The 23,573-nt window shown below is 45.3% G+C and overlaps 1 protein-coding gene across 1 annotated transcript in view; it reads left to right on the top strand.

Annotated features, from left to right (window-relative positions):
- TECTA (tectorin alpha) overlaps positions 1-23,573 on the top strand; it is a 111,279-nt gene that overhangs the window by 59,680 nt on the left and 28,026 nt on the right. The window contains exons 14-16 of the mRNA XM_070399891.1: positions 11,315-11,698; positions 13,782-14,069; positions 15,043-15,337. Coding sequence (XP_070255992.1) covers positions 11,315-11,698; positions 13,782-14,069; positions 15,043-15,337 — 967 coding nt within the window. The remainder of the gene's footprint in view (positions 1-11,314; positions 11,699-13,781; positions 14,070-15,042; positions 15,338-23,573) is intronic.

Raw genomic sequence — 23,573 nt, forward strand, 5'->3', positions numbered from 1 at the left:
TACTATGTATATTTTAATGATGTTATTTCTTCATATTCATGAGCATGGCACATCCTCCCATTTATCTGGGTCTTCTTCAGTTTCTTTCTTCAGTATCTCATCATTTTCTGAGGACAGGTCTTCACCTCTTTGGTTAAATTTATTCACAGGTATTTTTAGTGCAATTGTAAATGGGACTGTTTACTTAACTTCCCTTTCTGACAGTTCATTATTGGTATGCTAAAATGCAGCCAACTTCTGAATATTTATTTTATATCCTGCTAATCTACTCAGTTTATTTCTCACTTCTAGTAGTTTGGGGGATCTTTAGGGTTCTATATGTCGGTATCATGTCCCCTGCAATAATCACAGTCTCACTTCTTCTTTCCGAGTTTGGAGGCCTTCCATCTTCTCCTTCATCTGATTGTTGTGACTAGAACTCCCGAAACTATGTTGAACTAGAGTGGTCATAGTGGACACGATCTCCTTCCTGATCTTAAGTAAAACACTGCTTTTCCTGTTGTGTACGATGTTAGCTGTGGTTTTGTTATTTTGAGTTCCTTTAGTTCCACTTTGCTGAGAATTTTTATAATAAATGGGTGCTGTGTTTTATCTGATGTTTTTTCTGCATCTATTGATATGATCATATGATTTTTAACTTTCATTTTGTTTATGAGATATAACACGTGAATTAATTTTTGGATATTGTGCCAACCTTGTATCCCAGTAATAAATGATCTTTATAATGTATTGCTGAACTTGGTGTGCTAATATTTTGTTGAGGATTTTTGCATGTATGTTCCTTGGGGATATTGGCCTGTAATTTCCTTTTCTTGTGGTGTCTTTATTTGGTTTTAGAATTAAGATAATGCTGGCCTCATATAATGACCTTAGGTGTTTTCCCTCTTGAATATTTTTGAATAGTTTGAGAAAGATGGGTGTAAGTTCTTTTTTGAGCCTTTGGTAAAATTTATCTATGAAGCCACCTGGTCCAGGACTTTTTTTCTTGAAAAGGTTTTTTTGTTTTTGTTTTTGGGTTGTTGTTTTTAATTTACTGTTTTACTGCTTTGATTTCATTAGTTGTATTTGTGCTGTTCAGATTTCCTTTTTCTTCTTTATTCAGTTTTGGAAGATTGTATGTTTTTAGGAATTTATCTATTTTTTCCAGATTGTTTAATTTGTTGGCATGTTGTTTTTCATGATATTTTCTTACAATCCTTTGAATTTCTGTTATGTCAGTGTTATTTCTCCTCTTTTATTTCTGATTTTATTTATTTGGGTCCTTTCTCTTTTTTTCTTGGTAAGTCTGGCTAAAGGTTTATCAATTTTGTTTATCTTTTCAAAGAATCAGTTCTTGGTTTCACTGATCCTTTGTATTGTTTCTTTATACTATTTTGTTTATTTTCATTCTGGTCTTTATACTTTTTTTTCTTCAACTCACTGTGGGCTTTGTTGTTCTTTCTCCATTTCCTTTTGGTGTAAGTTTAGATTTTATATTTGAAATGTTATTGTTTCTTAAAGTAGGCCTGTGATGCTTGAATTTCCCTCTTGGGATTGCTTTCACTCTGTCCCATAAAGTTTGAGTTGTTGAGTTTCCATTTTCATTTTTCTCAAGGTATCTTTTTATTTCTTCCCTGATCTCATTGTTAATCTATTCATGGTTTAGTATAGTGATGGCGAACCTATGACACGCGTGTCAGAGGTGACACGGGAACTCATTTTTTTGGTTGATTTTTCTTTGTTAAATGGCATTTAAATATATAAAATAAATATCAAAAATATAAATATTGTTTAACTATGATTGCAAATATCAAAAAATTTCTATATGTGACACGGCACCAGAGTTAAGTTAGGGTTTTTCAAAATGCTGACACGCCGAGTTCAAAAGGTTCGCCATCACTGGTTTAGTAACATGTTATTTAGAGTCCACGTGTCTGTGTGTTTATCAGTTTTTTTCTTTTAATTGATTTCTACTTTCATATAACTGTGGTTAGAGAAAATGCTTGATATGATTTTAATCTTCTTAAATTTATGTATGTAGCCTAACATGTGGTCTTCTCTGGAAAATGTTTCATGTGCACTTGGAAAAGAATGTATATTCTACTGTGTAGGGATGAAATGTTCTAAACATTTCAATTAAGTCCATCTGGTCTAATGTGTTATTTAAGGCCTCTGGTTTCTTGTCAATTTTCTGTCTGGATGATCTATCCATTGATGTCAATGGGGTGTTAAAGTCTCCTATTGTTGATCTCTCCCTTTATGTCCATCAATATTTGCTTTATATATTTTTGTACATCTACACTGGGTGTGTAAATGTTTACAAAAATTGTATGTTTGTTTTATTGATCCTTTATAATTAATAAATGTCTTCCTTTGTCTTGTTACACCCTGTAAAGTATATTTTGTCTGATATAAGTATTGCTATCCCAGGTTTTGATTTATTTTCATTTGCATGAAATTTTTTTTCATCTCATTACCTTAGGCTGTTTGTGTTTTTTGGTCTGAAGTAGGTAGATGTAGATAGCATATACTTGGGTCTTGTATTGTTATCAATTCAGCCACCTCTTGTCTTTGATTGGAGCAGTTAGTTAAGTTCATTGGAGTAGTTAGTTTAGTTCATATTTCTTCTTCTTTTTTTCTTTTTTAGAATTTTTAAAGGAATTCCTTTTATTTTTTCTCTTTATTCTATTTTTCCATCACCACTTATCTCCCTCCCCGCCACCATTCCTTCTACCACCTCCAACCACTCCCTTCCCCTGCAATCACTACACTGTTGTCCACATCTATGAGTTCTCTCTCTCTCTCTCTCTCTCTCTCTCTCTTCTCAATCCCTCCACCCACTAAACACACACACCCCAACAAAGCTGTTGGCCTGATCTTCATCTATGAGTTTGTCTCTATTTTGCTGGTTAGTTCAGTGTGTTTATTAAATTCCACATATGACTGAAATCATGTGGTACTTGTCTTTCTCTGACTGGCTTATTTCACTTAGCACAATGTTCTCCAGGCCTATCCATGCTGTTACAAAAGATAAAATGTTCTTCTTTTTATGGCCAAGCAATATTCTATTGTGTACATGCACCACAGCTCTTTTATCCACTCATGTACTGATGGGCACTTGGGCTGCTTCCAAATGTTGGCTACTGTAAACACTGCAATGAACATAGGGGGCATGTATTCTTATATTCTTTTGAATAGTGTTTTGGGTTTCTTCAGATAAATTCCCAGAAGTGGAATTGCTGGGTCATAAGGCAGTTCCATTTTTAATTTTATTTTATCCTCACCCGAGGATATTTTTTTTTCATTGATTTTGGAGAGAGCAGAAGGAAGGGAGGGAGAGGTGAAGGGGGAGAAAGAGAGAGAGAGAGAGAGAGAGAGATGAAAGAGACAAGACACATTGTTTGGTTGCCTCCCACATACACCCTGACCAGGTCCAGAGGTCAAATCTACAACCCAGGTACATGCCTTGACCAGGAATTGAACTCATGATCTTCCAGTGCATGGGACAGTGCTCTAACCCACTGAGATACACCAGCCAGACCCATTTTTATATTTTTTGAGGAACCTCCATACTGCACCAATGGCTGCGGCAGTCTGCATTCTCATCCACAATGCACAAGTGTTCCCTTTTTTCCACATCCTTACCAACACTTGCTGTTTGTTGATTTATTGATGACAGCCATTGTGATCAGTGTGAGGTGATATCTCATTGTGGTTTTGATTTGCATCTCTCTTATGATTAATGACACTGAGCATCTTTTCATAGGTCTATTGGCATTTGTCTGCCCTGTTTAGAGAAGTGACTGACTATTCAGGTCCTTTGCCCATTTTTTAATTGGATTTTTTTTTTTGGTGTTGAGTTTTATAAATTCTTTATAAATTTTGGATATTAACACCTTATTGGATGTATCATTGGCGAATATGTTCTCTCATTCAGTGGGTTGTCTTTTCATTTTGTTGATGGTTTCCTTTGCTGTGCAAAAACTCTTTAGTTTGATGTAGTCCCGTTTGTTTATTTTTATTCTGTTTCCTTTGCCCAAGGAGATTTATCAGAAAAACGTATTGCTACTAGAAATATCTGAAATTTTACTGCCTATGTTTTCTTTTAGTATTTTTATAATTTTGAGTCAAATATTTAAGTCTTTAATCCATTTTTAGTTTATTTTTGTGTGCGGTGTAAGAAAGTTATCTAACCTCTTTTTTTTTTGCACATATATGTCCAATTTTCCCAACACCAGTTATTGAATAGACTATCTTTACCCCATTGTATGATTTTGTCTCCTTTGTCAAGTATTAATTGATGATAAAGTTGTGGGTTATTTCTGGGATCTCTGTACTCTTCCACTGATCAATAATAGGTCTGTTTTTATGCCAGTACCATGCCCTTTTTTTAACTATGGCCTGGTAGTGTTGTTTGATAAGACAGCATGATTCCTCCAACTTTGTTCTCCATTTTCAAGATCACTGTTGCTATTTGGGGTCTTTTGGGGTTCCATATAAATTTTTGGAATATTTGCTCTACTTCTGTGAAATATGCCATTGGTATCTTGATTTGCGAATATTTTAACAAACTTGAATCCCTGGAATTTTAGCATCTATTCTCATCAGGAATATTGCCCTACAATGTTCTTCTTTGTCATGTTTTATCTAGTCTTGTAATTAGGATAAGGCTGGCTTCATAGAATGAGCTTTGTAGTATTGCCTACTCTTGAATTTTTTGGAATAGTTTGAGAATAGGTTTTTTTTGCATTGTGCGTGTGTGTGTGTGTGTGTGTTAATTCTCACCTAAGGATTTTTTTCCCATTGCTTTTCAGAGGGAGAGGGAGAGAAAGAGAAACAACAATGTGAGAAAGACACACACACACATCAACCAGTTGCCTCCCACATGCACCTCAACTGGGGGCATGGAGCAAACCTGCAACCCAGGCACGTGCCCTTAACTGGGAATCAAACTAGTGACCCCTGGGTCCATGAGCTGACACTCCAACCATTGAGCCACACCAGCCAATGCAAAAAATACCGGTTTTAATTCTTTGAATGTTTGATAAAATTCACATTTAAAGTCATCCAGCCCAGCACTTTTGTTTGTTGGGAGTTTTTTATTACTGCTTCATTTTCACTAGTTGTAACCTGACTCTTCAGATTTTCTGATTCTTCCTGATTTAGTTTTGGAAAATCGTATGTTTCTAGGAATTTATCCATTTCACCCTGATCACCTGTTGGCATATAGTTGTTCACAGTATTTTCTCATAATTCTTTGCATATTTTTGGTGTCAGTTGTTATTTCTCCTCTTTCATTTCTGATTTTATTTCTTTTTCTTTTTCCTGATGAGTCTGGTTAAAAGTTTGTCAATCTTGTTTAACTTTTCAAAGAACCAGCTCTTGGTTTCAGTGATCATTTATATTTTTTTAGACTCTATTTCATTTATTTCTGCTTTGATATTTATTATTTCCTTCCTTCCACTCACTCTAGGCTTTGTTTGCTGTTGTTCTTCAAGTTCCCTTAAGTGTAAAAGTGACATTGTTTATTTGAGTTTTTTGTTTGTTTGTTTGTTTCTTGAGATAGGCCTATAATGCTATGAATTTCCTTCTTAGGACTGTTTTTGTTGTGTCCCACAGATTTGAGGTTGTTATGTTTTCATTTTCATTTGTCTCAAGGTATCATCTGATTTCTTTCTTGATCTCATAGTTAACCCATTCTTGGTTTAGTAACATGTTATTTAGCCTCCATGTCTTTATGTGTTTTCCAGTTTTCTTCTTGTGATTGATTTTGAGTTTCATAGCATTATGGTCAGAGAAGATGCTTGATATGATTTCAATCTTCTTAAATTTATTGAGATTGTTTTGTGTCTAACATGTGGTCTATATTAGAAATTGTCCCAGGTGCACTTGAGAAGAGTGTATATTCTGCTGCTTTGGGGTGAAATGGCTTGAAGATATAAATTAAATTCATTCAATCTAGTTCTCATTTAAGGCTGCCATCTCCTTGTTGATCTTCTGTCTGGAAGAACTACCCATTGATGTCAAAAGGGTGTTAAAACCCCTACTGTTTGTTATTAGTATATCACTGTCAATCTCTCCCTTATGTCCATCAAGATTTGCTTCACATATTTAGGTGCCCCTATTTTGGGTGCATACATGTTTACAAGGGTTATATCCTCTTGTTGCATGGCTCCCTTTATCGTTATGGTGCTTTCCTTCTTGGTCTCTTACTATAACCTTAGTTTTAAAGTCTATTTTGCCAGATATAAGTATTGCTACCCCAGCTTTCTTTTTCCTTTTCATTTACATGAAATATCTTTTTCTATCTCTGTACTTTCAGTCTGTGTGTATCTTCCATTCTGAGGTGTGACACTCTCTCTCTCTCTCTCTCTCTCTCTCTCTCTCTCTCTCGTGGGTCTCTTGAAGACAGCATATATATGGGTCTTATTTTCTTATTCAACAGCTAACTTATGTCCTCTGAAGCATTTAAGCCATTTACACTTAAAGTGACTATTGATAGAAACATATTTATTGTCATTTTGTAAACTACATTCCTCTGTTTTCCTCTTCCTCATCCTCTTTCTTCTTTTTGAAACCTGTTAAAATTTCTTGGACTCCTGCGTTGGTGGCCACAAACTCCTTTACATTTTCTTGTCTGGGAAGGTTTTATTTCTCCTTCATTTTTAAATGATAGCTTTGCTGGGTAAAGTAGCATTGGTTGTAGGTCCGTGCTTTTCATCACTTTGAATATATCATGCCGGTCCCTTCTGGTCTAAAATGTTTCTGTTGAGAAATCAGATGATAGTTTTATGGAAGTTCCCTTGTAGGTAACTGACTTCCTTTACCTTACAGCTTTTAAGATTCTCTCTTTGTCTTTAACTTTTTCTATTTTAATTATGATGTGTCTTGGTATAGGCCTCTTTGGGTCCATCTTTTTTGGGACTCTCTGTGCTTCTTGGACTTGTATGTGTTTTCTTCACCAGGTTAAAGAAGTTTTCAGTAATTATTTCTTTAAATAATTTCTGGACCCTTTGCTCCCTCTCTTCTCCTGGGACTGTGATGACATAGATGTTGTTACACTTCATGTTGTCCCAAAGGTCCCTTAAATTATCCTCATTTTTAAAAAAATTTTGGGGTTTTTTTGTTTTGTTTTTGCTGCTTTCATTGGGTGTTTTTTTTCCACCTTGTCTTCCACTCACTGATTTGATCCTCTGCTTCACTGAGGCTACTGTTTGTTCCTTCCAGTGTATTCCTTATTTCAGATATGGCATTCTTCATTTCTGAATTTTTTATGGTTTCTAAATCCTTTTTCATGCTGTTAAGCATCCTTATAATTATTACTCTGAACTCTATATCTGATAAATTGCTTATCTCCACTTTGTTCAGCTCTTCTTGGGGCCTGTTGTCTCCCCATTTTGGCTTCCCCTTTATTTTTGTTTGTAAGTATTGGGTAAATCTTCTGTGACTCCCAGTCTTGGTATGGTGGCTTTATATAGGAGGTGACCTGTGGAGCCCGGTGTTACAGCCTCCCTGATCACCAGACCTGGGTGCTCTAATGATATTCCTTGTGCATGTTGCATGGGTCTTCCTGTTGTAATTGAGTCTTGATTGCTATTGGCCCATTTGTACATGGGATCGCCTTCAGGCTCGCTGACAGTGAGTCTCAACCCCCAACACAGCGTGCAGGCTGCTGTGCGGTGCCAATCACACCAACTGGATTCACCTCAGCAGCGATGGTGCTGCCAACACCTCCCTGTGGCTGTGCTGCTTGTGGAGCTTATTGGACCCTGCTCTGCTGTTGTCTGAAGCTGGCCTCTGTGTGGATTGGTTCTGGGCCTATTTGGAGGGACTCTGATGCAGGCCAAATCAGATGCCATCTGTGACTGGCTCTGGACAACCTGTTTGGAGCTTTCAGCCATCCACCAGCTTGTGGCTTCCTCTGCTGGACCTAAGTGCATGTGGAAAGAACCAAGCTATGCACCCAGAGATCTGCCTCTAGTTCATTTTCATTTAAAGTAATTATTGATTGCTTGTAGTTATTTCCATTTTACTAATTATTTTCTGATTTTGCTGTTGTTCTCTGTTTCTTTCTTTTCTTTTGTATGTTAATGATTTTCTGTAGTGTTGTGTTTGGATTATTTTCTTTTTATTTCTTGTATATCTCTTGTAGATTTTTGGTTTGTGGTTACTTGTGCTTTATATACCAAGCTATGTTTATAGTCATCTATTTTAACCTAATGTTTGCTTGCATTTGAACACATTCTGAAATTATTACCCTTTTTACTTACCTCCTCCATGTTTATATTTTTTGTAATTATTATTACTTCTTTTTTGTGTGTATCTTTAAATTTACTGTTGTAAATACACATGATTTTCTTAGTTTTGCCTTTTACCTTCTGTACTAGCTTTATAAGTGGTTGATCCACTGTTTTTATTATGTGTTTACCATTATAAGTGAGAGTTTTTTCTTTATACTATTTTCTTATTCATATTTTTTTATCTCTTCTCCTTCGAGAAGTCCCTTTAACATTTATTGTAATACTGGTTTGGTGGTGATGATCTCCTCTAGCTTTTTCTCGTCTGGAAAGCTCTTTATCTCTTTTTCAATTCTAAGCTATATCCTTGCTAGGTAGAATAATCCTGGTTGTAGGTCCTGCTTCAGCACATTGACTATTTTGCACCAATCCCTTATGGCCTGCAACATTTTTGTTGAGAAATCAGCAGTCTTATGGGAACTCTCTTGTAGGTAACTAACTGCTTTTTTCTTGCTGCTTTTAAGAGATTCTTTCTTAGTCTTTAACCTTTGGCATTTTAATTATATGTTTCTTGGTGTAGGCCCCTTTGGGTTCATCTTGTTTTGAACTCCCTGCAATTTCTGGACTTTTATGGTACCTTCTATGATTCCAATGTTGTCTTAGTGGTCCCTTAAACTGTCTTCACTTTTTAAAAATTCTTTTTTCAAATTGCTGTTCTACTGTTTTCTATTTTCTTGTCTTCCAGATCACTGATTTGGCCCTCCACTTCACCTAATCTGCTGTTGATTCCATCTAATGTATTCTTAATGTCTGTTATTGTATTCTTCATTTTTGATATTTTTTCCTATGGTTTCTAGTACGAGTTTTACTGAGTTCATTTATTCTTTTCTTAAGTTCATTGAGCATCCTTATAACCATTGTTTTGAACTCTGTACCTGGTTAGTTGCGAGTTTTGTCCTGTTCTTTTATTTGGGACATTTATTTGGGACATTTACTGTGTCTCCTTATTTTGGCTATCTCCCTGTGTAGCTACATATCAGGTAGATCTGCTTCATCTCCCAGTTTTGGCAGAGCATTTTTATGTAGTAGGTAGGTTTTTTTGTGTGGCGCAATGGTGCAAGTCCCTGGTCACCTGAGCTGGGTGTTCCATGGTGTCCCTTGTGTGGATTGAAAGTACCCTCCTATTGTTGTTGACCCTTGATTGCTGTTGGCCTGTCATTGGGTGGGATTGGCCCTATGGCTGACTTGCTGTGAGGACTGGCTTGTGACAAGCTATTGTATGGAATTCACCTTAGTGGGGTTCTGGTTCCTATTAAGTCCACACTTTGAGCATATCATTTGTTGAGTTATTTGGGTGTTGCTCTAAAGTGTCTGAGTTGGTTCTGCCATGGGTGTGTTGGTTCTGGGGCCTCCTTGCCCTCCGCTGGGGTCCCAGGGAATTACCAGGGTGTGGTGAGCTAGCCATGTTAGCCAGGTTAATTGAGACTCAGATTTGGTGCCTGCCTATACCTGGCATCTATTTGAGGGAAGGGCTCAACAAAGGAAAAATGGCACCTACAGGCACTTTAGTCCCAGAGAGATCTGACCCTCCAGCCCTTGCTCTGAAGCAGGGCGATTCATTTCTTCCCCATGCGTCCCACATACTTTTTGAGCTATTGCCCCTTCACTAGAGCTTAGTGTGAGTTTTTGTAAGCAAGTGAGTCTGTGCTCTGCTTGGGCCCTTTAAGAGGAATGCCTGGGACTCCAGCAACCCTGTCTCACCCAGATGGAGTCTTAGCTGATTTTCACAGAAAGGCATTGTGGGGACTACTCTTCCTGGCACTGGTACTCTGGCTGAAGAATCCCGTGGGGTACTGGGACCCCTCACTCCTCAGGGGGGACCTCCACAGCCAACATATCCCTGCGGATTCCTATCCACCACACAGTGTGGGACCAGCCACTTCACATCCCTACCCCTCCTTCCAACCTCAACATGGCTGTGTTTATATTTTCAGTTATAGGATCCTGTCCCACTAGTCTACAGTGGTTCTCAAAGATGGCTGTTCTATAATTTAGATATAATTTTGATGGGAAATGGTGAGCACAGCATTTACTTACTCTTTCATCTGGACCAAAATCAGGAGTGCCCTGCAAGACGTTATTATCTTTAATTTAGAGATAGCAAACTGACAGCCTGGGCAGTGAGTCGTGCTGCTCAAGGTGACACATATATCATGCCAAGGCTGGAGTGGAATCCAGTTGGCCTGATCCCAAACCTTTCCTTTCACGGAACATCACTGTTTTTTAGATCTCTCACTCGTGACAGAAATGGAGGTACTTGCAATAGAAATAAAAAGAAGTGGCCTTGATACAAGAAAAAAGTCTGGAGTGTTGGGTATTGTGAAATGTTAAATGGTTCATCATAAGGGTTGGCTACCACTTCTTTTTATCTATTTAGGATTTGAAGGGCTGGTTTATTATTCTTGAATGAATTTAAATGTCATCCTTGAAGTGGAATGGAGTACTTGTTAGAATAATATTTTTTAAAAATAATCCTTCATTGTTGAAAGTATTACATATGTCCCTCCTCCCCCCGCCCCCCCCCCCCCCCGCCCCTCCATTGACCCTCTCCTGCCCGGCTGCCCCAGGCCCTCACTGCCCCATTGTCTGTGTCCATAGGCCATGCATATATGCATACAAGGTCCTTGGTTGATTACTTCCCACCCAACCTCCCCCACCTTCTCTCCATGCTTCCATGGGTCCACAATAATTTTTTACCAAAGAGATTTGCTTTTCACCTAGTCCATCTGAGAGCCTAACAGCTGCACATTCAGGTTGGCTGTGGGTAATTCTACAAATTCTTGTACAGCTGCCAAATTCTTGACTGAAACCAGTAAAGGCTAAATTGCATATTGCCTCGCATCTGAATTGCATGGAACTGATGTAGCATTTGAATGAAAGCAGCCTTCCTACTGCTCCCTGTTGCAAATATCAGTTCCATTAAAGAAAGGTAGCCCAGCCCTCAAAGACGGCCCGGGCTTCGTGGGGGGGTGGGGGGGGGGCGGGGAGGGGGCAACCCCGCCCGCAGCCCGAGTTTTACGCAGGTGCCTCTCTTGCAGCCCAAGCAGCTGTTCTGGAACAGCGACTGCACCCGGCGCTGCCGCTGCTTCCGGCGCAACCTGATCCAGTGCGACCCGCGCCAATGCAAGTCGGACGAGGAGTGCGCGCTGCGCAACGGGGTGCGCGGCTGCTTCAGCACCAGGACCTCCTACTGCCTGGCGGCTGGCGGCGGCGTCTTCCGCACCTTCGACGGCGCCTTCCTGCGCTTCCCCGCCAACTGCGCTTTCGTGCTCTCCACCATCTGCCAGAAGCTGCCCGACATCTCCTTCCAGCTCATCATCAACTTCGACAAGTGGTCGTCCCCCAACCTCACCATCATCTCGCCCGTCTACTTCTACATCAACGAGGAGCAGATTCTCATCAGCGACCGCAACACCGTCAAGGTGACCGCCCGCCCTGGTGCTAGGAAACGTGCAGGCGGCCTGGCCAGGGCCTGCGCAGGCGCTTTCCTGATGACCAGATGTGAGGGTCACAGGCTGCTGCTGCATAGGCACCACGCACACATCATCAGGTTTTATTTGTATTTTATTTTTAAATGTATTTTTATTGATTTCATAGAGGAAGGAAGAGGGAGGGAGAGAGCGCAACATCTGTGATGAGAGAGAATCATTGATTGGCTGCCTCCTGCACGACCTCCACTGGGGATGAGCCTGCAACCGGGCAGGTGCCCTGACCAGAATCCAACCTGGGGCCCTGCAGTCCGCAGGCGGGCGCTCTATCCACTGAGCCAAACCAGCCAGGGCAGAGCCCCAGATTTTAAAGCAGGCGGTATAAAGGTTCTACGAGCATAGGAACGGGCCCCTTTGTCCCTTTGCTGACAGTCCGGGGCTTGCGGGGGACGCACAGGATCTCGGGTGTAATGATGCCGGTGCCCACGGAGCTTCGGGTGATAACGTGGCAGAGGCCTCCGCTCTCTCTGGATTAATTCCCGGTGAGCATCTCATTTGAGCCGTTACAATTATTCTGGCCCTGCCCACCTACACGCAGACACGTTCTTCCATCTCTGCCATCTTTTCCAGAAGCGGAGAGAAGGCGAGCATTGGCCTAAAAACACAAGTAGCAAAACAACACCCTGAAGGAGGGAGCACCCCCACTAGGACAGGCCCAGGAGGACATGCGAGCGGGAGGCAAACAGGCGAAGGTGGTGATGTCCTCAGCTGGCTGCCCTGGGACAACTGCCTGGCTTCTTGTGCATCTTAGACACATAGAAAAATAAATAAATGCATGCATGAACCTCAGCCCACCCCGTAGCGAATATGCCTCTCTCACTCAGATTCCTCCCACCCCTTCCATTTAAGAAGGTAACCTGCTCTAGAGAACTATTGACAGGGACGCCCAGCCTCAGGTAAACCAGCTGCTCGCCACAGGTAGACCTGAGGATAGCGTCAGACCTCGATGCTCCGGTTACAGCCAGGGAGGCAGGGATAGAGCCAGGACACACACGAGCATTTTTTGGAATTGAATAGTATTGTGTGTATCTGCTTTCCATCATTGGCTTAGGTAAGGGAGTGTATCTTTATTTGGACAGTCATCATGTAGCTTAGTATCCAGAATTAGGCAAAGGCCTGGCAGTATTTTGCAAGCTTAAAGGAAGCGTTTACATTCTGCTGCTGGTTTTTAACTTCAGGGAAAGCTACTACTATTTTTTGAACTCCCAGTCCCTTTTGCAAATTGGCCCACGTAGACACAATGATACTGGTCCAGAATCCAGGAGCCAGAGTGAACATAGCCCCTAACACAGCAAAACTGACATTGTTGCTGAATAAACTACCCCAAGCTACAAAAATAGAAAATAATCATATTTTTAAAGGCTTCTGATTTTTTAAAAAATAAAAATTACTAATAACCTGCAGGTGAAAAAAAATACAATTTGTTTTGTAAGTATAAGAAAAGCATGTTATGTTATATCCTAAGAGCTAAGAAAAGACATTGTTATAAAGCAGGAAAATGATGAATGCAGAAAATGCTATGCTACAGGCTCTCTGGGCTGGACTCCTGTCAACATTATAGGCAAGAAAACAGTAAAGATAGCAACACTCCTGCGGTTCACGCTAGCCATGTTAGACTCGTCAGTGCAGGATTGAACTTGATTTCCAGTCATTGGTTTATGCTTGGGAAATCCAGCCATTGGTTGTGGGTTATATTTTTCTAATGTTTTCTTACCTCTGCTTTCATATTTTGCTTCTTTGTGGGGAGCTGTGGCCAGTAAGATGAGTGAATGTCCTTGAACTCTGGAACAGGGGACAGCAAAGTACAGGATTTAGCCAAATTTATTTGCTGCCTGTGTTTGTAAGTAAAACTTTATTGGAACACAGCCTCAGTGACATCTTGTCTATGGGCTGCTTTCCTGCCATGAGGTTGGAGTTGAGTAGCAATAGAGATCATAAAATATTAACTCTGGCCCGTCATAGTCAATGCTTGCAAACCGCTGCTCTAAGGATCATTTACTTTTATTGTCTCCCATAGGTGAACGGCACACAAGTGAATGTCCCTTTTATAACTGGGTTGGCAACCAAAATCTACAGCAGCGAAGGGTTCCTGGTGATTGACACCAGCCCCGACATCCAGATATACTACAACGGCTTCAACGTCATAAAAATCAGCATCAGCGAGAGGCTGCAGAACAAAGTGTGTGGCCTCTGTGGCAACTTCAATGGGGACTTAACTGACGACTACGTGACCCTGAGGGGGAAGCCAGTGGTGAGCAGTGTGGTGCTGGCCCAGAGCTGGAAAACCAACGGCATGCAGAAGAGGTGAGAGGCCCGCCACGCTCAGGCCCACCCTCCCCTTCCACGGGGCGGCCGTGGAAAATGCTCTTTCCATAGCATCACTTTCTTCTCCTGGATAGAGCGAGCCAAAGTCTATGGAGTTTTCATGATATAAAGAGACACATCAGAGGCCTCAGTAGTGTCTTGTGTGGCAGAGGAAGGAGCTGGGTTAAGTGGTATCACTGTGAATTTTCACCGAGTCTGCCCAGGCTTACACTAGAAACCTTGGCCAGTGGCCCGGCTGGGACAAAGCACCCGGGGGGGGGGGGGGGGGGGCGTGGGGATTCAGAGTTAACTCAGGAGAAAAGGGCCACAGCTTGCTCTCCAGTGCCGGTCCAGTCATGTGCTTATGACTCTTACTGGAGGGTTTGGGTGTGGTTGTGCAGGTAAAGTTGGTAGGGTCAAGACAGCTTCTTTAAACACAGAAGTCACCAAGGCCCTAACTGTCCAACTTCGAACGAGCTCTACACATTATCTCAATGGGGTTTAATTTGGGACCCTCTGGGCTGCTAAATTAGTCTGGATCTGTAGACACACTTCTCTTAGCTGGCATCGCACCATGGCTTTAACACACCAGACACCAGCTAATACCCGGATGTGGACATAAAGCTTCAACCCCTTGTGAGCCTTTCGGGTATAGTAGTCATTATTATTATTGCTATCTGTTATATCAGTACTTGTTTATGGTTATTGTATCAATTCTACCAGTCAGTTATATCAAAGGTTAATATGTCAGGATCTCCCTTTTGTCTGGTCCTTGGCTACCAATTCAGTTTGATTTTATGCTCACTTATCCCAGCGACATTAACTTAGAAATGACCCACGTTTCTGAGGTCCCAAGACGGTTGGTGTTGGGATCGGTGTGGTGCGTTGGCTTCTGGGTCCGCAGAGGACGTAGCAGACAGGGCCTCCCGCCCCCAGAGAGCCCAGGGGCTGCTTTCCTTCCCCCTCTGACCTGCCCCCTTGCCTGCAGCTGCAACGAGCTGCAGTTCTCACAGTACGCGGCCGCCTGCGACAACGTGCACATCCAGAGGCTGCAGGGTGAGGGCTACTGCCTGAAGCTCACGGACATGAAGGGCTTCTTCCAGCCCTGCTACGGGCTGCTCGACCCGCTGCCCTTCTACGAGTCCTGCTACCTGGACGGCTGCTACAACCACCGGAAGCTGCAGCTGTGCGGCTCGCTGGCCGCCTACGGGGAGTCCTGCCGCTCCTTGGGGATCCTCAGCACCGAGTGGATCGAGAAGGAGAATTGCTGTAAGAGAACTGTTTTGTTTTCTAAGTTAAGGAAGAACAGCATTACTGGTAGCATGGCTCTGCCCCTTTGGCTGGCTGGTCTCAGACCCGCCTCCGGGGTTGGAAAGGTGGCTGCAGCCAGCTCCTGCCCGGAGCTCAGGGGTGGGGGGGAGGAGGGATGAGGCTCAGGGTGGGATGAGCACCGTGTAGTGACTTGTGAAGTGGAGGGACAGAGTACACATGGCACCCAAACTCAGCTCCATGCCACTCCTTTCACATGGCCAGAGCCTGAATCAGAGAGGCAATGTGAGTGGCTAACAGCAAGCTGAATTAGAATGGCACTGGCCGTGTCTGCCTGGGTTGAAAGGAAGCTGTGGTTAGAATTATAAAGGGATTTTATCTATATACTAGAGGCCCGGTGCATGACATTCGTGCACTGGCGGGGGGGGGGGGGGGGGCGGGGTCCCTCAGCCAGGCCTGTGGTTCCCACCACCACTGCTGTGCTCACCAGCCATGAGGCCGGCTTCTGCATTGAGTGTCTGCCCCTTAGTGGTCAGTGCACATCATAGCGACAGGTCGTTCCAGCGTTTGGTCGATTTGCATAATAGCGTTTTATTATATAGGATAAAATAGCTATATATAACAAAAGGCTACTATGTTAAGTGTCCCTCCACCCATTAAACTGGTTGCTATGACGCACACTGATCACCAGGGGGCAGACGCTCAACGCAGGAACTGCCATGACAGGCACTGGCCATTTACAGAGAAACGGCACCATAGAACTGGCGTCGACAAAGCAACACTCGGCTTCCCCCAGGTGGGACAGAGGCCCTGCCACCATCCTGGAGCGACAGCCCACAAAATCGCAGCTGACACTGCCATGGCACAAAATGTGGCCCACAGCCCAGCCCAGAAACGGTGGCTGTGGGTGTCAGGTAATGGCGTCACATAGCAATGCCTGGCTTCCTCTCCCTAGCAATGAGCCTCCTTGGAGTTTCTTCAGCCCAGGAACACAACTTGCTTTATAGCGAGGTGCAAACATTTCACACTGTAACCAAATGTCTGTGAATTGTTTTCATGTGCCTCATCTCATTTGATCCTCACAGAAGTCCTGGAGTAGGTAGATAGGAGACTCGATGGAATCCTATTTTCTTTTCATTAGCAAGAAAATAGAGATTTAGAAAGCTTAGAAACTTGACCCGACAGAAAAGAAGTAAGAAATGGTGGACCTTGAAAATGACTTCAAATTTTCTCACTGTGCAGAACACTGCTGCAGTTAAATATTTTACTCTTTGTTCTTCCTGCATGATCTACAATAATAATCTGCTTCATGTTGATATTTACTGCTGTGTTGTTGACAATTACCTGAAAGAGAAGTTGGGGTATTTCACTGGGCTGGAAAAAGATTAGCTAAATCAGAAAGCAGGTCTAACTAAGCAAGTTTATTTTATATCTGTAAAAGGCTAAGTTGACTCACGCATGCGTGATACATATAAAGCTCTCACTGGCACCAATCGCATGTGTATGTTTCAATCTGTCATTGTTGATAGTGAATTTGGTTGGCACTTCTATTATAGAGAAAGGGTGAATAGCAATATTAAAATATTTCTTCTAATTAGTTTTCTTTCAATGTGCAAAAGTCCATGCACCAAGCCACTTGTCCTATATAATAAAGAGGCAATATGCAAATTAACCATCACGCCCTCACAAGATGGCTGCCTGTGACCAGGCCGGCAGAGGGGTTAGTGAGGGACAACCAAACAACTGAACAGCAGGCTGTGTGGGGTGACCAGGCCAGCAGGGGAGTTAGTGAGGGACAACCAAACAACTGAACAGCAGGCTGCGTGGGGACCAGGCCAGTGGGGGGGCTGTGAGGGGCAACCAGGCCGGCCGGGGGGGTAGGTTGGGGGTGACCAGGCCAGCAGGGGGGGCAGTTAGGGGTGACCAGGCCGGTAAGGGGTGCAATTGGGGGTGACCAGGCTGGCAGGGGTTAGCAGTTAGGGGCAACCAGGATGGCAAGGGGGCAGTTAGGGGTGATCAGGCTGGCATGCAGAGGCAGTGAGGGGTGATCAGGCCGGCGGGGCATGGGGGGGAGGGCAGTTAGGGGGAACCAGGCAGGCAGACAGGTGAGCAATTAGGAGCCCGCAGTCCAGGATTGTGAGAGGGATGTCCAACTGCTGGCTTAGGCCTAAACCTGCAGTCAGACATCCCCCGAGGGGTCCCAAATTGGAGAGGGTGCAAGCTGGGCTGAGGGGACCCCCTGTGCACAAATTTCAGGCACTGGGCCTCCAGTATATATATAATTAGTGATAAAGATCTATGGATTCTTGTATATTTTCTGTAGTAAGAACATTATTTGATACTAGAGGCCCGGTGCACAAAAATTTGTGCACTGGGTGGGGTCCCTCAGCCCGGCCTGCCCCCTCTCACAGCCCAGGAGCCCTCAGGGGATGTCCTACTGACAGCTAAGGCCCGCTCCTAAGCCACAGTCTGGCCTCCCTCTGCAGGAGGTGACCAGGCGATCATGGGAAGGTGCTGCCCCCATCACCCCACTGCTGCTGCCACTGCTGGCCGCCGCGGCTGCCAGCCCTCGGCCTGCGTTTCTTAGCACTGGCCCCGCCCCCTGCCCACTGGTGGGTGGGGGGTGATCTGGGGCCAGGCTGGCTGGGGGAGGGGCTGGAGGAGGTTGAGGCACAGCAGGTCGCACCCCATCCAGCCTCTGCGGAGGCATGGTGCCGGGATTGGCCCGTGCCACTGACACTGTGGCTGCCTCTGCAGAATGGGCAGCACTGGGACCGGAACCATGCAGCCCCCTCTCCTGCTGCCTCTGCGGAAGGGCCTGCACTGAGGCCTCTCCTGAGGCGGCGCCACCTCTGCTCCCGCTCCCACAACATTTCTAGGGTGTCTACTGTGATGTCACCAACCAGGGACAGCTCACTGGCAATGCACTCCTGTGGGGGTATTTAGCTGTGGTAGCATTGCATATTTGGGGTTCCCCAAGTGTCCCTGATCTATGGAGCTGGCCATGGTGACTGGGACGCCTGGGTGGGGAGAACCAATCTGGGGGGAGACATGGTGTGGTGAAGGCTGGGGCATATCTGTGGTGATGGGCTGGCATGTGGAGGCTGGGACTGGGGTCTGAAGACTGGGCAGGGGCCAGAGATCTCACCTGGATACTGAGGGATATGGCCATCTCCTGGCCAGAGAGGTGAGGCCCGTGGCTCTCTGAGAGCATGTGCTGCTGGGGTTCGTGGGGTTTGTTAGGTCCATGCTGACAGGAGATAGGCCAAGAGACGTTGTGAGAGTTTTATAAATTTTATTTTAATACACAGCAGTGTATCCATTTCAGCAAGCAAGAGTAGGGAGAGCAGGATATTTATGTCTCTGTGTGGGCCGGACGTAGGTGCAGGCGGTTTCAGGAAGCTGGGTCTAGCGTTGCTTTTCTCGGCTGCTTAGCTTCTCTTATGACACCTGAGATGAAAATAACAGGAAAACAGCAGAGAGGGCAGGAGCCTCAAACAGGGACAATAGAAAAGTGCTGAGCGCAGGGGAGAAACTGAGGGCAGGGGAAAGGTACAGAGTATGCCTACAGGGTTTGGCTGGCCTGGGACCCAATCTGCTGCTGGATCCGCTGCTGTTGCATGGCTGTGGGTAGTGTCAACATCCCTGAGGCTGCTGGAACTGGGCGTGTCCTGCCAAACCTGCAGCCAGGCCAGCGCTGCCTATCTGTTGCTGCTGCTGCTGCTGCTGCTGCTGTTGCTCTTTGGCATCTCTCTGTGCTGTGGCTCATACTCGCCACACTGGGGTTGCGCCCTGGGTTCATGATGTTCAAGGCCTGGCCCTGGGGGTTCAGGCCTCCCATTGCTTGCTGCTGTGGAGGGACAGCAGGTGGTGCCCCGCTGGCTTGCATGGCGTTCAGGTTCAGCAGGCTGGGCTAGAGCTGAAGGCCAGGCTGGCTGGCCACTTACTTGGCTGTGTGCTATTTGATGAGAGCTGCCATCAGCTGAGGGTTTGACTTGAGGATGTTGAGCATGTGCTGCTGCTGGGGGAGCTGGGAGACTTCAGGGTCCACAGCAGGTCCTGCAGGGAACCTGGAGAGATGCTCTGAGGTGGCTGCACCTTGGGTCTGCATAGACATCACGGGTCTGGGCATGCCTCACATTGACTGTTGCTGGGGGATGGGTGCCGGCTGCCACTGCCGGGGCTCAGGGGGCAGAATAACAGGCCACTGACCTGGTTGGGTCACATTCAGGCCCATGGGGGCCATCTGGCTCTTGGGGGGTCACTGTGCCTCAGGGGCATACTGTTGTTGGTGCTCACCCAGTACAGATGCTGCTGCTGCTGTGCCTCACGTGCAATCTGCCGGGCGCCTCCACTGCTGCAGGTGGGCCTGGGTGGTGGGTGGTGGGGCTGGCACCTGGTTAGTGGGCTTCCCAGTGCAAACTGTGGTAGGGGGCTGTATTCTAGCCACACTGGAGAAGCTGGCTAGTGACATGCTCACAGGCCAGGTCTGGGGCAGAGTCGGGGGCTGTGGTGTCCAGGGTGTGCTGGGATGCAGTGTGGGGGGCCAGTGTCAGGGCCAGCCTGACAGGTTGAGCTGGGCTGAGGTAGGGAGGTGGGAATTGAGAAAAGAAAGAAAGACAGGAGAGTGGGATCGGGAGGACTACAGCTCAATCAAGGAACTGCAGTAAGTTTATTAACCACACAATGCTTTTTATACACAAAACACTGAATAGGAGGTCTGTCAAGAGGAATGTATTCTTTGTTCCTCTTAATCTCTAAGGGAGAGACAGAGCAGAAGGACAAATTCTCGGTACAGAAAATCTCAGGAAATAGTTACAGATTTCTTGGTAAGCCATGAAAGGCTGTTCTCATTCTACAAAGGTTGCTCTCATTCTACTGATAACCGCCATCCAAACAAGTCTGGGAAAACTGTGTGGGTAAGGGTCCCAGCCTTGCTAGCCCCTTCAGGTGCAAGGACCATGTCAGCTTACACCCGGTCTCCAACAGGCCTGGGTGGTGCTGAAGGAGGGGATGGCAGACTCGGCTGAGGCATGGTGCGGGTGTTGATGGTGGCATCTGCTGGCACATGAGCTATGCGTGCTGCCGGCGGTGCTGTAGCTTCTGCTGGCTGAGCTTCTGCTTGATGTTGAGGCAGTAGGGAATGGGTCATGTGTTTTTTGGCAGTGTTGGCATGGTAGCAGCAAAGGGCCATGAACTGCTTGCACACTCTGCAACCTCCATTGGTCTTGTGCTGGCAGCCCTTGGTGTGCTGCACAACCCACCTCATCTTCTGGCAGGACGGCTGTGGGCAGTTGGCTTCACGGCACTGAGCCCTGCCTCAGGGACTGGAGGCAGCGCTGGATGACCTGGCGCCGCCACTCCTGGAGGCTCCTGAACTGCGGCTCACCCTGGCTGCCGCCCTCATGGGCCTCTTCATCCAAGCCCAGCCCCACCTTCACCATCTGTGGGTGTGGCCTTTTGTGTTGTAGCAGTTGATGCAAAGATCATCGTCCTTGCACCCACCCTCTGCCACTCCCACGGCAGAGCAGAGGCAGTACCTCACCTTCCGCTCCCACTCCCTTGGCGGCGGGGCCACTCCACTGCAGGCCCTAGGCCAGTGATGGCGAACCTTTTGAGCTTGGCGTGTCAGCATTTTGAAAAACCCTAACTTAACTCTGGTGCCGTGTCACATATAGAAATTTTTTGATATTTGCAACCATAGTAAAACAAAGACTTATATTTTTGATATTTATTTTATATATTTAAATGCCATTTAACAAAGAAAAATCAACCAAAAAAATGAGTTCGCGTGTCACCTCTGACACGCGTGTCATAGGTTCGCCATCACTGCTCTACGCCCTCACAGCCGCTGTGGCTTTGTCCAGATGGATGTCCAGAAGACGTCTGCTCTAATTAGCATATTATCCTTTTATTAGTATAGATACTAGAAGCCCAGTGCATGAAATTCATGCATGGGAGTTGGGGGGTCCCTCAGCCTGGCCTTTACCCTCTCACAATCTGGGACCCCTCGGGGGATGTCCGATTGCTGGTTTAGGCTCGATCCTGCCCGCAGGGATTGGGCCTAAACCGGCAGTCAGACATCCCTCTTGCAATCTGGGACCACTGGTTCCTAACTGCTCACCTGCCTGCCTCATCTCCCCTAACCACTTGCCTGCCTGCCTGATCACCCCTAACTGCTCGCCTGCCTGCCTGATCGCCCCTACCATTTGCCTGCTTGCCTGATTGCCCCTAACTGCTCACCTGCCTGCCGGATCACCCCTAACTGCCTCTGCTTCAGCCCCTGTCATGATGGCTTTGTCCAGAAGGATGTCTGGAAGGTCGTTTGGCTGCCCAGTCTAATTAGCATATTATGCTTTTATTATAGATATCCATTATTCTATCTGTTCATTTTCTTACCATGTTAATCAAATGGAGCAAATATATATATAAACATATACAAACTTGTCATATGCATATATGTGTGACCCTTTACACAAGTGGCCACTCCATCCCATGATGTGATGAGACACACGTGCAGCAGGAGGTGTGGTGTTGCCTGACATGCACTCCCCCCTGGTGTGCACATGGCGCCAGGAAAAGTGTCACTCAAAGACACTGCACACGTATCAAGACAGAAAGATTAAAACTGACCAAGTGTCAGAACACAGTTTGTTCCAAACCTAAAACAAAGTAGCTAATTATAATATGCATTCAGTGATTTCAGATTCTCTTAGAATTACCAGTCTCTTTGGGAAATCGACAGAAATGCTTTGTTTGGTAATTTTAATATGTTGTGTTAACAAGCAATCCTTTAATTAACTTTAAAATTAACTGTGTTAAACATTTAAAATTATTGAATTAAAAAAACACACATTAGTTTTTGTTTTTAACCTCAAAAGCCCCCTCTTTATAAGGGCATGTCTGAGTTGCCATTGGCAGGTGGGCCTCCGTATTGCCAGGGAGATGTTTCCTTCCTGTGGCTGTAGCCTCAACTCCTCTCCTTTATGCTCCGGGCTGTGTTCATTCAATAAATATCCTCAAGTGATGCTGACAGCTGCCTCCAGTCTTTTTTTTTTTTTAATATATTTTATTGATTTTTTACAGAGAGGAAGGGAGAGAGAGATAGAGAGTTAGAAACATCGATGAGAGAGGAACATCGACCAGCTGCCTCCTGCACATCTCCTACTGGGGATGTGCCCACAACCCAGGTTGGGGATGTGCCCGAAACCCAGGTACATGCCCTTGACCGGAATCGAACCTGGGACCTTTCAGTTCGCAGGCCGACGCTCTATCCACTGAGCCAAACCGGTTTCGGCATGCCTCCAGTCTTGTGCCAGGCACCCAGGCAGGTGGGGTGACCATCTCTGCACACCCCAGCCTCACCCTTGGTTACTCGCAGGGAGCGTGGCACCTGGTCACACTTACCTGCAGCTTCGGCAGCTCCGCCCCTTCGTTTCATTATTAGACTCTGGAGGGATGGAACAGCTGTGTCTTCAGCTCTCACCCTTATTCACCAGGAAGTACAGGAGAATTATGACATCTGATAGGAAGAGAGATGCTTTAACCAAAGACAGGAGTGTCTCAAAGACAATGATCTCAATCGATGGTTTCACTAAGTTGCTGATGATCTTGAAGGTGGTCTGTGGGTTCCTTGGCTACCAAAACATTGTTCATCGTGGATGATGGTGACAGTCCACATACGTTGACATTTTACTTATAGTTTTACTCTTTGGGCAAAATAGTACCGTGAGTCAATGCTTGTGAGTTGTGTGTAGGTTTTTGGTTTATCTATTTTTATACAATTAAGTAGAAGCTCATGGGGGAGGTGGTTTAAGGGAACTCACTGACCCTAAAACTGTCTTTCTTGACACATATTTGTTGAGTGCCGGCTAGGGGGTGATTGGGTGCTGGGGATATAGCGATAAGGGATTCATAAAGAGCAAATGCACGTGACAGGCAGCGTGGCCAGGTCGCACTCGGGCGTGTCTTGGCAGAGATTGTCTGGGCTGTATCCTCACACGCAGCTCCACTGCGGGAGCCCTGGGCAAGCTTCAGCGTGAAGTGGGGTGGCAGTGTGTAGCTCGCAGAGCACTTGTGAGGGACGGAGGAGGTCATGCCACTGCCACACGCAGCCCCATGTCTGGCCGAGCCAGGCCCCGTTGCTAGCTGCACTCGTTCTTTTCTGGAAGGTTGCCCTGTGTGTTCATCCATGGCTGCTGTCTGACCATCACAGTTCCATGCCGTGCAAGTCCAG

This window comes from Myotis yumanensis, unplaced genomic scaffold (assembly GCF_028538775.1).
Source record: "Myotis yumanensis isolate MYYU_CA2020_CCGP unplaced genomic scaffold, mMyoYum1.0.hap1 SCAF_19, whole genome shotgun sequence".
In the NCBI taxonomy this organism is placed as follows: domain Eukaryota; kingdom Metazoa; phylum Chordata; class Mammalia; order Chiroptera; family Vespertilionidae; genus Myotis; species Myotis yumanensis.